We start from the raw sequence: 14,492 nt of genomic DNA, 5'->3' as shown, positions 1-14,492 counted from the left end.
ATACCATGGTCAGTAAACCATTTACCAGTGGTTTTGGCACTGTGAGCAGGTGCCAGGTCGTGCTGAAAAACGAAATCTTCATCTTCCATAAAGCTTTTCAGCAGATGGAAGCATGAAGTGCTCCAAAATCTCCTGATAGCTAGCTGCATTGGCCCTGCCCTTGATAAAACACAGTGGACCAACACCAGCAGCTGACATGGCACCCCAGACCATCACTGACTGTGGGTAATTGACACTGGACTTCAGGCATTTTGGCATTTCCTTCTCCCCAGTCTTCCTCTAGACTCTGGCACCTTGATTTCCGAATGACATGCAAAAATTTGCTTTCATCCGAAAAAAGTACTTGACCAAATGAGCAACAGTCCAGTGCTGCTTCTCTGTAGCCCAGGTCAGGCGCTTCTGCCGCTGTTTCTGGTTCAAAAGCACACGCCTGTGCACGGTGGCTCTGGATGTTTCTACTCCAGACTCAATCCACTGCTTCCGCAGGTCCCCCAAGGTCTGGAATCGGTCCTTCTCCACAATCTTCCTCAGGGTCCGGTCACCTCTTCTCGTTGTGCAGCGTTTTTTGCCACACTTTTTCCTTCCCACAGACTTCCCACTGAGGTGCCTTGATACAGCACTCTGGGAACAGCCTATTCGTTCAGAAATTTCTTTCTGTGTCTTACCCTCTCGCTTGAGGGTGTCAATGATGGCCTTCTGGACAGCAGTCAGGTCGGCAGTCTTACCCATGATTGCGGTTTTGAGTAATGAACCAGGCTGGGAGTTTTTAAAAGCCTCAGGAATCTTTTGCAGGTGTTTAGAGTTAATTAGTTGATTCAGATGATTAGGTTAATAGCTCGTTTAGAGAACCTTTTCATGATATGCTAACTTTTTTGAGATAGGAATTTTGGGTTTTCATGAGCTGTATGCCAAAATCATCAGTATTAAAACAATAAAAGACCTGAAATATTTCAGTTGGTGTGCAATGAATCTAAAATATATGAAAGTTTAATTTTTATCATTACATTATGGAAAATAATGAACTTTTTCACAATATGCTAATTTTTTGAGAAGGACCTGTATAAGTGTACATCATGGTTCTGTGATGTAAACTAATGGATCAAACAAGACTTGCCTTAAAAGGACTATGTTGCTAAAATTACACACTTCACCTAACAAGCAATCTTGTCTGCTGGTTTGGGTAAATGAGGAAAAAAGTCATTTAAGATGATCTTAAAATAATTATTTCTCTTATTATCACTAGCGTGAACACTGCCTATTTTATGATAACTCTATCATGGCTGAATGTTTCTCTGAGCTAAAATGTTGAAGCATCTATTCAGTCATTCTGGGTCAATGTGAACCTTTAGAGCATTTTCTAAATGCTAGAGCAAAGGTCAAAGCCTAAAAACCAACTTTTGTACCACAGCCATTTTCCTCATTCAGTGTAAATCCTGCCTTATTCAAAGCATATCTGGCAACCTTTAATAGGTATCATTCAGGTCTTCACATGTACGTGCAAGAAAGAGAATCGGCTTTTTTTTTTTTTTTTTTTTTCCTGATGCATTTACTAAAAATGAGGAGTTTTCAAGCTTCAGAAAGGATGCAAAAGCACCATAAATGTGTATGTAGTGGATATGTATAAAAGTTGTTTTAAATTGTAATAATACAAACCCCAAGTGTGTGTGTGTGCATAAGTTGTCTGAAGTCATACAATATCATCGAACCGGAACAAACTAAAATTCAAAGCTCTGATCTGATCTACCACATCAACTCACATGCCACTTGTATCTCAGCTCTTCTCTGAAGCAGAGCGCCCATCCTGTTTCTCACCACACACTGATAAACACCCATATTGGAGCGCTGGAGAGAGGAGATGGTATACCTAAGAGAGAGAAACAGAATCAACAACTTTAATTCATATCTTAGGATGATAAAAAAAGAGGAAAAACAACAGTTCCCTGTGTTTCTATATAGAGAGGTTGGGTTTAAAAGGTTCACCCTCACAGTCACGACTATCCTTTTATTTGCCAGCTCGCACATTAGTGTGAACAGAGCACATCAAAAACGGCACAAAGGAACTTCTCTCCATGCCCAGCTACGATGACGAATATCAGATTTCAGCCAAAAGGCCACTTCGACCAAAAGCAGAGGTGTTGAACGCTTGGACATTAAAATCTGTTGGCATTTCCAAAAACAGGGAATACATGACTAATGTGCTGTTGCTCACTACTTAGCCGAATCTGTTTACATCTCTGAAAATGCCATCTAGTGGGATTGTGCATCTCAGTGGTGGTTTTCTTCCATCGCAGGAACTCAATAGCAATACCGCAGCAGCCTTGAGCATGCTGTTTAGGTGATGAAAGATAATAAGAAAAGCAATACCAATTACAGCAAACCAGTTCTATAGATTGACAAAATGTAGAAACACTTGACACGGGAAAGCGCAAAGATGTGAAACACCTACTTTAGCATGAATACAACTCCTAAATGGAAGATAAATCAAAACATCTAATGTAAAATTTGACATTAACTGTGAATCAGGTGTCGGCAGTGCACTTTACGTAACGAATGAAAGCATTATTCGTCTCCACAAGGAGCTGGGCAGCACTACAGACTCCTCTATTAAGACAGAAGAAACCCACAGGGCCAATTCTTCAGCACCTTTAACACTCCACATGTCTCAGGAAATGCTGAGTGCTACAGAGACTGTATGCGGATTAAAAAAGGTCAGGCTAAGAGGCTATCATTACTGAGAAATTAAACATAAGGCATGGAGAGACCTCAACAAGGAAATTATATCGTTGATTAAATGTACTACTGCATTAACTAAAGGAATCTCCCTCTCTAGAAAGAAAAAAAGTTAATTAAAAATAATTTGAATGCACTTCAATTACAGTAGTTTCATTTTTGATTAAAGGCACGTTCCAGGTTCAATACAAGTTAAGCTCCGTCGACAGCATCTGTCGACTCGTCTCTCAGTTTGTAAAAGCAAACAAAAACTGCATAATCCAATTACAATGGAAGTATATGGGGGAAGGCATTGCATTAAAATAAACATTAAAATACTGCTTCAACAGACTTAACTTGAGTATGTATTTAAGAAGATTCATTTGAACATTCATACAGCTAGAATAATAATCCCACTGATATTAGGATATTAGGATTATTTTTTACGATCACAGCAATTAGCAAACAATAATACCTATTATCCAGTCAATTCCTGATGGACAAAATCAAGTTCATGATTTCTCACTTTTGTTTACAGTAGACCTTCACAATTAAAATTACTTTTTTATTTTAATATTGAACATGCAGGACAAAGGTAAAACAATAAAATCTATAACAGACATTTGAAATGCAGCGGCATCAAAAATAAATGAAGGTCTGTTTAAAGTTTCCAAACCAGTTTTAAAGAAACTCTAAATCTGTTTGTTTTGAGAAAAATAATAGAGCTGACAGAAGAATGAAAGTGCTTTAACAAAACCACAAGCTTCATATTTTGAGATATATAATTCTTCTAAATGCCTTACCCAACAAGATTTTTGATTATAAGATTCTATGAAATTTAAGAAATTATATTCTGTGGTAATCTATAGATCTTAAATTGTTTTGAACATTTTTTTCCTATTGAAAACATCTAAAACAGTTAACACTTTTTCTTTTATAAAAAAAATGTGCAGTATTAAAAACAAAAATAATAATCTTTAAATTCCAAACTGCTTTCATTAAAAACGACACATTATTTAAGTAATGAGAAAGATTCCTCAAATGGATCCATAAAAGATAACAGCAGAATAAGAATATCCTTCTAAGGGTTAATGGTCATGTTTTGAACAAATTTAATATACCTGCCACAGACAGTGAATAAATGTGCAGCTTGTACAGAAGAAAAGCTGCAGGCGGGATTAATATTAGACTTTTGTTTCTCATATTAACCGTGAGCCTCTGCTGTTCTCTCTCATTGTAACCATGAGACAATTCTGAGCAGGACTTCATCTCCAGAAAGCCTTAAGATGAAAGCTGGCACTCACTTGTACTCGGGGGAAAAGGCTGTGATATCTGTGTTGTTGAGCATCCATTTGAACTCCAGAGGCCAGCTGCCCTCCGCTAGGCAGGTCATGACCAGACGGTTCCCTTCTAGGTGGATCTCTGGAGGACCCGGTTCCGTTTTGAAGTAGGGGGCCACATCACCTGCAGGCAGACATGAAAGAGGCACAGTTATAAAAGGTGCCAGTTCACCGTAATGCTTCCCTGACCTGGCGCAGGCAAAAAGTCATGTACCATCAAAGATGCAGTCAATATGCAGGACCATCACTGGTTCCTCAATTTACATCAACCAGCGGCGTCAACTTCACAGAAATCCACATTGATAGATCTGCCTATTTATGCCTACTGCTCTGTGTGAGCAAACAAACAGAAGCAATCACGCAAAGGTTATCGCAACACGTTTCTACACAGGTGGAGAAATCTTTCATGACACCTCACAGTGCCGGAGAACCAAAGACTGTCAGCAGCAAACCTTTTAAATCCACCATCTGTGGATTTCGCCACACTTCACAAGAGCAAGGCTCTGAGCTTTGATTTGAAAAAAAAAAGAACAAAAAAAAGACGACTTCGAGGCAGGACACCTGAGTGCAGTGAATCTGACTTCTGTCAGCGGCGTTGCCGTGTTTCCCCTAAAGCTCAGACAAATCAATTGTGCCATGCAATGGCTCTTTCAAACAGTGTATAAACCATTTCAAATACAGTATGTAAGCGAGAGAAGTGCGTCTCAGCCGATGTGCACTCGCTGCATAAAAACCTTTTCTGTATAATTTATTTACTGGAAAACAAGACAGAAATATCATCTAAACATCAGGAAGATTTACTCAAGAAACAGAATATATAATGCTTTGTTTTATTGAAGACATTTTGAATTAAGTGTATTTTTCTAACCCCAGTGGCAAAATGCTTTCTAATTTTAGGCATAAACTTAACTAAATATACAGTAGATAGATTTATGCACACAACAAATAACAGTATTTGTCAAAGCACTAAGAAATATAAACTTAATACAAGAGATGTTTTTTTTGAACACAAGTGCTATTATGTTATGCTATGATGTTTTTACTGGTAAACAAGATACAGATACTGATTAAGAAAGCAATGTTTTGCCTTGCTGAGAGATATAATGAGGCTTTTTTTAAAAACCTTAGCCTCTACAGATTCTTGTACTGAAAGTAGTCATTAATGTGAATTTATTTGTTAAAGAAAAAAGATCCAAATGTAAGTTGTTTAAAATGACTCGTTTTGGATTTATAAATCTACATCCAGACACTTTAAGCTCATGTACAGGCTCTTGATTTGCTGTGTTTCAGTTAAACGGGCGAAATGTCAAGGGGTCACAAACCTGCTGTAGAGCACATGGTGGAGAATGTAGACAGATGCAGTGGAGCTACTGTGAAGCATATCAATGAGGCCTGTAAAAATGTAATGAAAGGAGTGAAAGGAGGAGAAGGAATCCAAAGGCCAATGAGACTCCAGGTGACAGACATAGTGAGAGACATAGTGTCCTTGAGGTCAGAGCGATTGAGAAATATCTGACAGTGACCAGTGTGGGCGAGGAAAGATGGGAAATGCTTTATGGGCGTTTTATAGGTTTACCATAGTCGTCTCTCCAGAATGGAGGACACAAAATGCAAGGACCATACGTGGAAGCAGATTTCCTCGGTTTTTGGGTACTATTATAAAAATTTATGAGAGGACCTGCTGCAAATCACGTTCTGTCCTGGAGCTCCTTCTCCGGGGAGTTGAGACCCTTTAGCTCACGAGTATTCAATTCAACTTCTGTGAGGCCCATCCTCAGAATTTCTCTACTAGCAAAGTTTAGAACAATCTGGGACTGTTTCAGGAGTCCATATGTTGCTCAAATATTAAATTAAAAAAGCAATAAGCATTTCAGGAATATCTAGGATTTTCATACTTTGGGCTTTGGTTGTTAAATGGGCTTTTGGTCGTTGGGCTAAGGTCAAGATCCAACCAAAGCAAAGTCTGGACAACATTTTCGCTAATGGACCATTATCACAGACAGTGATCATGCATTTCCACCTAATTTTTTTTTTTTTTGTAATATATATATTTTCCTTTTAAAAAACATTAAAGTACCATTTATAACACTATACTTCATGTTTTATTACCTTGGCATTAAATTACAGAAAACTAGTCACTGAGTGTTTCTAATACATTGTCTAAGGGAGTAATGGCATTTGACATCTTTCGAAATCAATCTCAGGATATTTTTTTCCCCACTTTTTTTTTTTATTAAGTCATACACATGCTATTGTGGATTTTGTCTTTTGATATTGGGGGAAATGGGACCACAAAATCTGGAAACTACAACAAGCTGCTACATATGGATTATTTTTCAACTACAGGTCTAAATAAAAGAGAGAGACAATAACTGACCTCCTTTCCGCACAAAACATTCAAATCCAGCTCAATAATACATCACAAAAAGGCTTTCTTAAGCTTCAGGGTTTGCAGTAATCAAGAGCTGTAGTAATTAAAGCAAACACTCAATGCTGATCATGGATAATCATTTTAAGATTAATCTCTGACTGTGCTAGCACTGAAATGTTCAGTAATACTGACGTTCATCCTCCTCTTCCCTCCTCTCTGTCTCTCCAGTTCTTCATCTCAGAGAGAAGTCATGTCTGCAAGCAGACACCTGCTCACCTCTAAGGCATTTAAATCTCCTAAATCTAAAGAGTGAAAAGCATCCCCACATGGAATTTAACCAAGCGTTAGGAAACACTGAACTCCAGAGTGTTTGCCATAAAGACATGAGGAGGTCTGATTCTCACATGCAACACACGAATGAACAGCAGACTCCCTTCATGAGTTCAAAAACAGAACCCTGCTTGTGTTGTTCTATCCCGCTGCAAAGATCGAAGGACATGCCACTCTTCACACCCCTCTTATTTCATTCCTCCAGCACAGACATAAAAACTGTAAAATGTTAGTAGCCTTATGGTTGGCTGTAAATATAAAAAAAAGAAATAAGAGTGGCGAGGAAACAGCATACCCAAGTTTAATAATCCTCACTGGGGGTGAGGAGCATCATTTTAGAAAGTTTCCAGCCATTAATAATCAATCCATTTTTCATCCGACATGTTTCACCTACTTAGATAGAAGCTCTTTTTTGATGGCTTGATTCGGTTCTCACTCATTGTATTTTTTATTTTTATTTGATGCTGTGAATATGAGAGAGGAAATGAGTTTTAATTAGGGATGCACAGATCCGATACTCAGTATTGGTATCAGCTCTGATACTGCCATTTTCAGACGATCTGACGAGACCGATCCAAATTCGATATTGTGCGTATATTATCCCCTGTTATTGTTAAGCTCCATGAAAGGCACAAAAAAATTATAAAGCATAATAATGTTCCCATGCACTATATTCCAAGTCTTCTGAAGCTGTTCAATAGTTTATTGTGAGGTACAGATGAATATTTAAGTTCACGTAAACACTTCTTTCCTCTGCGGCTGTCATTCATCCTCCATCGTATCGTGTCGCGTACGGTTACGAAATTCAAGATAATAAAACTCTCTCCAAGATGATTAAATGTTCCTATTATTATACTTGATGGGTAGATAAAGATCAATGGTTTTGCATAAAAGGACTTAATCTTGCTGGAGTTTAGTGCTGTTTCTAAATCACGTTACTTTCTACCGGGTGTCTGTTAGATCACAACACTGGAGTAGAGAGCACTATGAATTGAACTGTAACAGTAACTGAAATTTCAAACTGTTCAAAGAAAAGACTCTATCGCACAGATATAATGCACTAAGCATCAATATATCTTCCCTTTGTGCTTTGAACTTTCCTATGTGGAGCGCACTGACTCCATGTTTCTTCAAGTGCATCATTCTGCACACGAAATGTGCATAAAAACTTTGTGCAACTCTGTATTGGAGCCTTTCATGTTATAATACTTTTGCGCAATGAAAGATTATTAATAGCTTTTTTGTTTTGTCCTATTTATCATATGTTGCTGCCTCATTACTCCGATATATTTAAAAGAAATGTCTTTTAATGTTATAACATATTTATATATAAATATATTTACTTGTTTTTTTATGAATGTATTTTACAACAATACAAAGAGCAATGTGTAACATTTTACCAGATTTAGTCCTTCACATATTACTTTTATTTGTTCCCCATAATGTTTTTTCACTAAATGTTTAGATTTTGTAAAATTACTGGGCATATTATATAATATTATTGGCAAAACAGATTTAACAAACACTCCTTTGCATTTTTCAGTTTGAGCTCTGGAGAACATGAAATGTTTCTATTAACAGTGTGTTTTTGCAGTGGTGAGAAATGTAGCCAATCACAGACATGTTCATTGATCTCTTGAACACAGTGGCCAATCAGAGGTGTTCAAGTTAAAATCCACTCATCGCTTCAAACGCCGGAGATTTTATTCATTGCTGACTAAAGCTCATCCCTCGCAAATCCTCTCTCATTAACAAAAAATGACACAATGTATGTAAGAAATTCATTACATGCATTATATACAACTTTATTGATTTAAAAGGAAAGTTGTGAGATGAGTGACAGCTTTTTAGTGATTGTAAAGTGAGCGGTCTTTCACACTTTCGAGGCTATATAGCTGTAATCTGTTGAATAAAAGTATTGAAGAGGCTGAAAGCAAATTACATGCTGCAAAGTTTTAAAAGTGACATCATATAAATGCGTGATTCACTCTAAAGCTGCTATTGAAATAGAGATACAAGCACAAGACAAAAATATGGCATGTCTTGTAGAATTTGAAACCTCTAAATCAATACTTTGCGCGATATCGCCTCAGGATCAAACATTTATGGTGTAAACACAATTTGCACTCACATTTCTTCAGCAAGCATGTGAGGGGAATATCAGCAGTGTACACAAGTAAAATCTGTCACCGACAAAAGTACACATGCATCATGATGGGCTATCTTATGTTTGCAACTAACATTGTCCATCTTGATGAAAAAGGCCAAAAAGGACCTTGATTGTGTTAGCATAAGTGCCGTAGGTATTCCCAGTGAAACATCCAGAGAAGAATTCACAATGACTGTACGTCGCTCTTGAGACGTGCTCTGTTTGATATGCTGTGGGAATGGCTGTTCTTGTGAATACCAACGAGTCCTCCACAAATTCTAATTCAGATAGGATCAAATCAAGCAGACAAAAAATAGGAAGCGGAGGAAAAGAAACAAGTACAACTGCACCAAGTCAGCTCTTCACCTCACAGTAAGGAAATGAAAACATCCCCTTTTGCTTATCTATGTCATAACGATACGCCATACACAAACATCCCTCCATCAGATTCAAAATGAACATTATTAATGAGCATAATAATGGTAAATCAGATAGAGGTAGGATTTTGATGTAGTTTCAGGCAGTCAAAGCCTCTTTAAGCATGCTACATCTCGAGAAAGACCCTTCCCATCTGCTACGGGTCCCTGGGCGACTCAAGCAGATGCCTGTAAGTCAGGTAGTGTGCGGACGTCTCTTCCCTCCTACTCCACCTATCCTATTTTGCCAGGTGTGCTCAATGGAGCCTTCACTTTCCATTTGTCTGTGCATGAAGCTGGAGTGGCAGTGTGGGGCTCATCAGCATCCTGCCTCTCCAGTGGACTGTACCACTGCAAGACGACTTCAGGAATGCATAAGCAGAGATCAAGAAGGAAATTCAATTTGTCAGGATTATTATCAAAGATGAAATGTTCTGACAGCAGACAGCTTGGCTAAAACTGAATGTAACGGGCCTCCTCCAGGGGTGATGGGCTACATTGATGAAACCGGCGCCTGCGTTTTCAGAAGCTTCTTCTGCTTTCCTAACTTTTCCAAACTTTTCCTAACAGGAATGCAAACTTGACAGAGGGCAATTTAATGAGTCAAAACGCATCCTGTGATTTCTTGAACACGTACAGAAAAGACACAACTCTGATACACATTTAAATATGTAATTAAAAACTGGTTGTTCAGTTCGGTTCCATACACAGTGCACAGAATTTCTGTAAATGAGGTTGTCACTACCTGAATTATTCAGGAGTCAGTTCGGTTGTAGAATATGGCTGTCACTCCCATAAATTACTGAACGGTGTGTGTACAGATCAGGATTAAGCAGTAAAAGTTCAAGCAAACAACCAAATTTAGCTGGAGTGTGTACATGGTCTTAATGTATTTCTTTGTTTCTTTAACAGGACTAAACATTTAGCCAAGAATCAATAGTTGATTTTTCAATGTAGAATCAATCCATATTTCATACATCATGCAATAATGTTGTAATGCCTAAATTCACTTAAGCATAACAATTTTACAATTGTATGGTATGTAAATTGGATAAAATATCAAATTTAACTGGTGATAGTATTGCCTATTGAAATTTCATTACTCTCACAACACTACAACTACCTCAAATATCCTACCATCCACGAAAACCAAGACTAAAACCAACTTTGCATTCCTTGTCAAATCAAGGACCCTCTGCATTAATTTGCAACGTCAGATAAGGAGCTAACAGCCTCCCAATGCTGGTTACTTCTGCACTCCATGGGAAATATGGGCCTGCCTTCTGACTCTTAACTCAATTACCTTTAAAAGGGCTCCTGGGAGCACTATCCTGCTTTTTATCTGTCAGTCTGTCTGGGGGAGTAAAGCCCACACACTGACAATCAGAGTGGGCAAAACTAGCTCATTACCATCCATTTGATGAGCTGACTGTGAATCAAAGCGCTAGCCAGGGCTTTGAACCTGAGAGCACAGCGCTTGACAAGATATGATACATCAACACATAAAGAAACATGCATGTGAAGTTAGTTAACAGTAAACCACATACTGGTGCACAAGGCATCAAACTAAATTTCAACCCAAAAACAGGGTTAAATTATTTGAATAAGTGGTGTTTACTAGTGAAAGTGTCATTATTACTATTGCTCAAACTTGAAAACAACATGCAACCATACAGCAATGTGCTAAAATAACTCAAATCACCTTCTATCAACACCTCAAATCAACAGTCTATCAGCCACCAAAGACACTCTAGCAACCATACAACAACTTGCTAAAACCCACTAAAAATAGTGACCATCTAGCAACACTTAAGCAACCCCAGCTGCTATATAGTAGCATGCTTAAAGGAGTCATGAACTGCCTTTTTATTATTTTGTACAGTTCTCTTAGGTACACTTATGTTATAAAAAAAAAAACATTTACATCAAAAAACTTATACTGAATATGCTATTTTTTGTTCTGTTTTGACCCCCCTCATCAGAACACTCTGTTTCAATAGGCATCGGGGACTGTAACCTTCGGAAGTAAATGCCCACTGTATGATTGGCTCACAGTTGTGTATGTTTGACAGCCTACATTCTTCATAGATGGACGCTGCTGTGATTTAGGTCAAAAATGCAAAAATACTCAGTACATATCAAACAATCTGTAATAACAGGCAATGTAATAGTGACCACGTAATAAAAACAGTTACTCACACTTGTGTGAAGTAATGAAGTGAACAAAGGACCAAGTTCTTACTGATGCGGTCTGGATCTTTATTAAGAATAAAGTTCATTCACTCTTTCCTAATGTTGGGATCAGAAAAAAACTCAATGCAAAGACTGTGTTTTTCCACAACTTGGCCCTGCACATCATCATCTTGTCTTTGGGACTTTATCTTTATCGTTTGATTTCTGCGTAGACCTGCATTTGCCTCTCTTGTTATTTACACCACATGCATGATTCAGTTGAAGGGGCTAAACAGGCAGTGGGCATTGATCTTCTTCTGCGGAGGCGGTGCTTAGCCACACTATTACGTCATAAAATGGCACATTCCACCACCTGTTGTTTTAGCAGACTGAGTTCAGTATGACCTGTTTATAGACTAATGAGAAAGTTTTGAGTTCTGAAACTGCTTTTATAGTACAATGACCTCTTATATGACACTTTAGAGTCCACCTAGAAACACCCTGCCAATCAACCAGAACAACCTAACAACCATACGACAACATGATTAAAACCACCCAGATCCTAGCAACTTTAGAGATCATGCTAAAACCGCTGACAAAGCTGTAGAAACCAACCAGAACAACCTAACAACCATACAACAACATGATAAAACCACCCATATCCTAGCAACTTTAGAGATCATGCTAAAACTGCTGACAAAGCTGTAGAAACCAACCAGAAACACCCTAGAAACCATACAACTACATGCAACAAAAAAAACTTCAAGAACACCTTAGTAACCACCTAGTTACACCTTAGCAACCACCAAAGCCCCTTTCACACTGCGATTCCGGCAAATACACGGGTAATGTGTCCCGGCAATTGCTCCCGGGTCGCTAGATTTTGCACTTTCACACTGCCAGAGATTACCAGGAATATGTGCGTGCGTTCACACACAACCCGTAAAGGTCCCGTAAAAACACGTGATATCAGGGTGTGACGTGTAATGTCTGAGTCGAAAATGCTAGGCACGTTAACTTTCACTGAAGCTGGTGAATTATCTCAGCTTCAGCGCGGAAAGTAAGGAACTAACTGATCTCTGCTTCATTACAGTTTGCACATATTTTTTCGTCGCGAACGTTGATCTGCCTTCAAGACAGCCGGTAAAAGAGTTAGGCGATAACGCGCGTCATCACTACGACACAGCATTAGTTCTGGCTTTTGTTCACACAGCGCTCGTTCCGGGACTGAACCCGGCAATGTTACTAGGTCCCCGACCCGGGTTCAATCCCGGAATCATTCCCGGGACGTGTTTGCTTTCACACAGAAGTCGACCTGGCAATGTTCCGGCAATTTGCCGGGTCCGACGTGCAGTGCGAAAGGGGCTCAAGACAGCCATACAGTAAAAACAACTGATCGGATAGGGAAAGCTCTGGCTTGTGTGGATGTGGCCTTAAAATCACTGAGAACACTTTAGGGAATGTTTACACGACAACGATTAAACTAAAAATGGAAAGGTTTTTCCTTTGCATTTCGGAAAAGTTTCGTGCACAGATAACAATCTTGTCAACGGTGTCGTTTTAAAAACTTGCATTTTGAAACCTATTTTCAAAAGTCTGCATTTTCAAGCTCCCAAAACAGCACTTTCATGTTTATGAATGGCCAAAATGCACAAAACAAAAATTCACCCTAGCATCAGTACAGCATATCTATTTGCTAAAAACCACTAAAGAATAAAATATTAAGGCCCTAGCAACCAACCACAACACCCTAGCAACCATACAAGAATGTGCTAAAAACACTTAAAACAACTTACATTATAAGCTTCATACTTCAGAATTTCATCAGCAACAAAATGTATTTTTTAATTATTACAATTTTTTTTAATTATTAATTAATGGAATAATGGTTGCACTACTGTATCTGTGAGGTTTAGTTCAATCTTTATGTGAATTCACTGTTAAATGAACAACAATTGCTCCTGAGACAATAAACGAAAGGATAATTCTCTTTAAGAATACCAATTAAAGCCTTATCTTCAAAGGTAGACACTTTTAATTTAAAAATCAGTGCATTAAGCTTCGTTCTGCATGTAGAGTGAAAGTTAAAGTCTTTTCCTGGGCGGATGGCACAGGATGATCATTCCTCTGCCTGACACTGTCTGACAGGCCAGACAGGGAGCAATCAACCCTGTCTACACATCACTGTGGAGACTAACACTCAGAGTCCAACACAGATGGACAGAGAGAAACACTGAGATTCACCCTCAATATTCACTCTGGGACGTGAAGCATCTCGTTCACAAGAGGAACAAAGTTCATCTACTCAGAGTGAGCCTGATCAGATAAACACTATAATACAGGCCAAGCGAAACAGTTCCTCAATTGGTAAATGATAAAAAAAAAAGTGAAGTGAAGTGACATACAGCAAAGTATGGTGACCCATACTCAGAATTCGTGCTCTGCATTTAACCCATCCAAAGTGCACACACACAGCAGTGAACACACACCCGGAGCAGTGGGCAGCCATTTATGCTGCGGCACCCGGGGAGCAGTAGGGCAACATGCCTTGCCCAAGGGCACCTCAGTCGTTGTATTGCCGGCCAAAGACTCGAACCCACAACCCTAGGGTTAGGAGTCAAACTAATTATTTGTTTATACCTACCTTAAAAGGAACAGTTCACCTAAAAATGACTCATTCTCATGTCATTCCAAACCTGTAAGACTTCTGTTCATCTTCGAAACATGTGAAGACATTTTAATGAAATCTGAGATATTTTTTTGGCTTTTATTAACAAAAAAACTCAACGCACATACATAGAGCGCAACAAAGATGATAAAGAGAAGATCAAACATGCTCAACACCTCTGGATTTCTTTTATGACATTAAAAGCAAAATTATAGTAATAAAATGATTGTGACAAACTACAGAAAATGTAGTCTCTGAAGAATCTGGGGAGAAATGTTTCTAACAATTTGATGAAAAATTAATACACAAAGAAATCTAGAGGTCGACTGATTGATCG

At 38.5% G+C, this 14,492-nt stretch overlaps 1 protein-coding gene across 5 annotated transcripts in view; it reads right to left on the bottom strand.

The window, feature by feature from the left end:
* Positions 1-14,492, bottom strand: part of LOC109087162 (protein sidekick-1-like) — a 290,401-nt gene that overhangs the window by 164,588 nt on the left and 111,321 nt on the right. For 4 of the 5 annotated variants that reach the window (XM_042721155.1, XM_042721162.1, XM_042721169.1 and 1 more), the window contains exons 2-3: positions 4,014-4,173; positions 1,758-1,864 (exon numbers count right to left, since the gene is read on the bottom strand). In XM_042721155.1, the coding sequence (XP_042577089.1) occupies positions 1,758-1,864; positions 4,014-4,173 (267 nt within the window). Of the gene's footprint in view, positions 1-1,757; positions 1,865-4,013; positions 4,174-4,263; positions 4,310-14,492 lie in introns of those variants that run through there. The other variant, XM_042721187.1, reaches the window with a different exon arrangement.

This window comes from Cyprinus carpio, chromosome A3, assembly GCF_018340385.1.
Source record: "Cyprinus carpio isolate SPL01 chromosome A3, ASM1834038v1, whole genome shotgun sequence".
NCBI classification, from domain to species: Eukaryota; Metazoa; Chordata; class Actinopteri; order Cypriniformes; family Cyprinidae; genus Cyprinus; species Cyprinus carpio.
The sequence above is the reverse complement of the archived record's forward strand: the minus strand, read 5'-3'. Positions and strand labels throughout refer to the sequence as shown.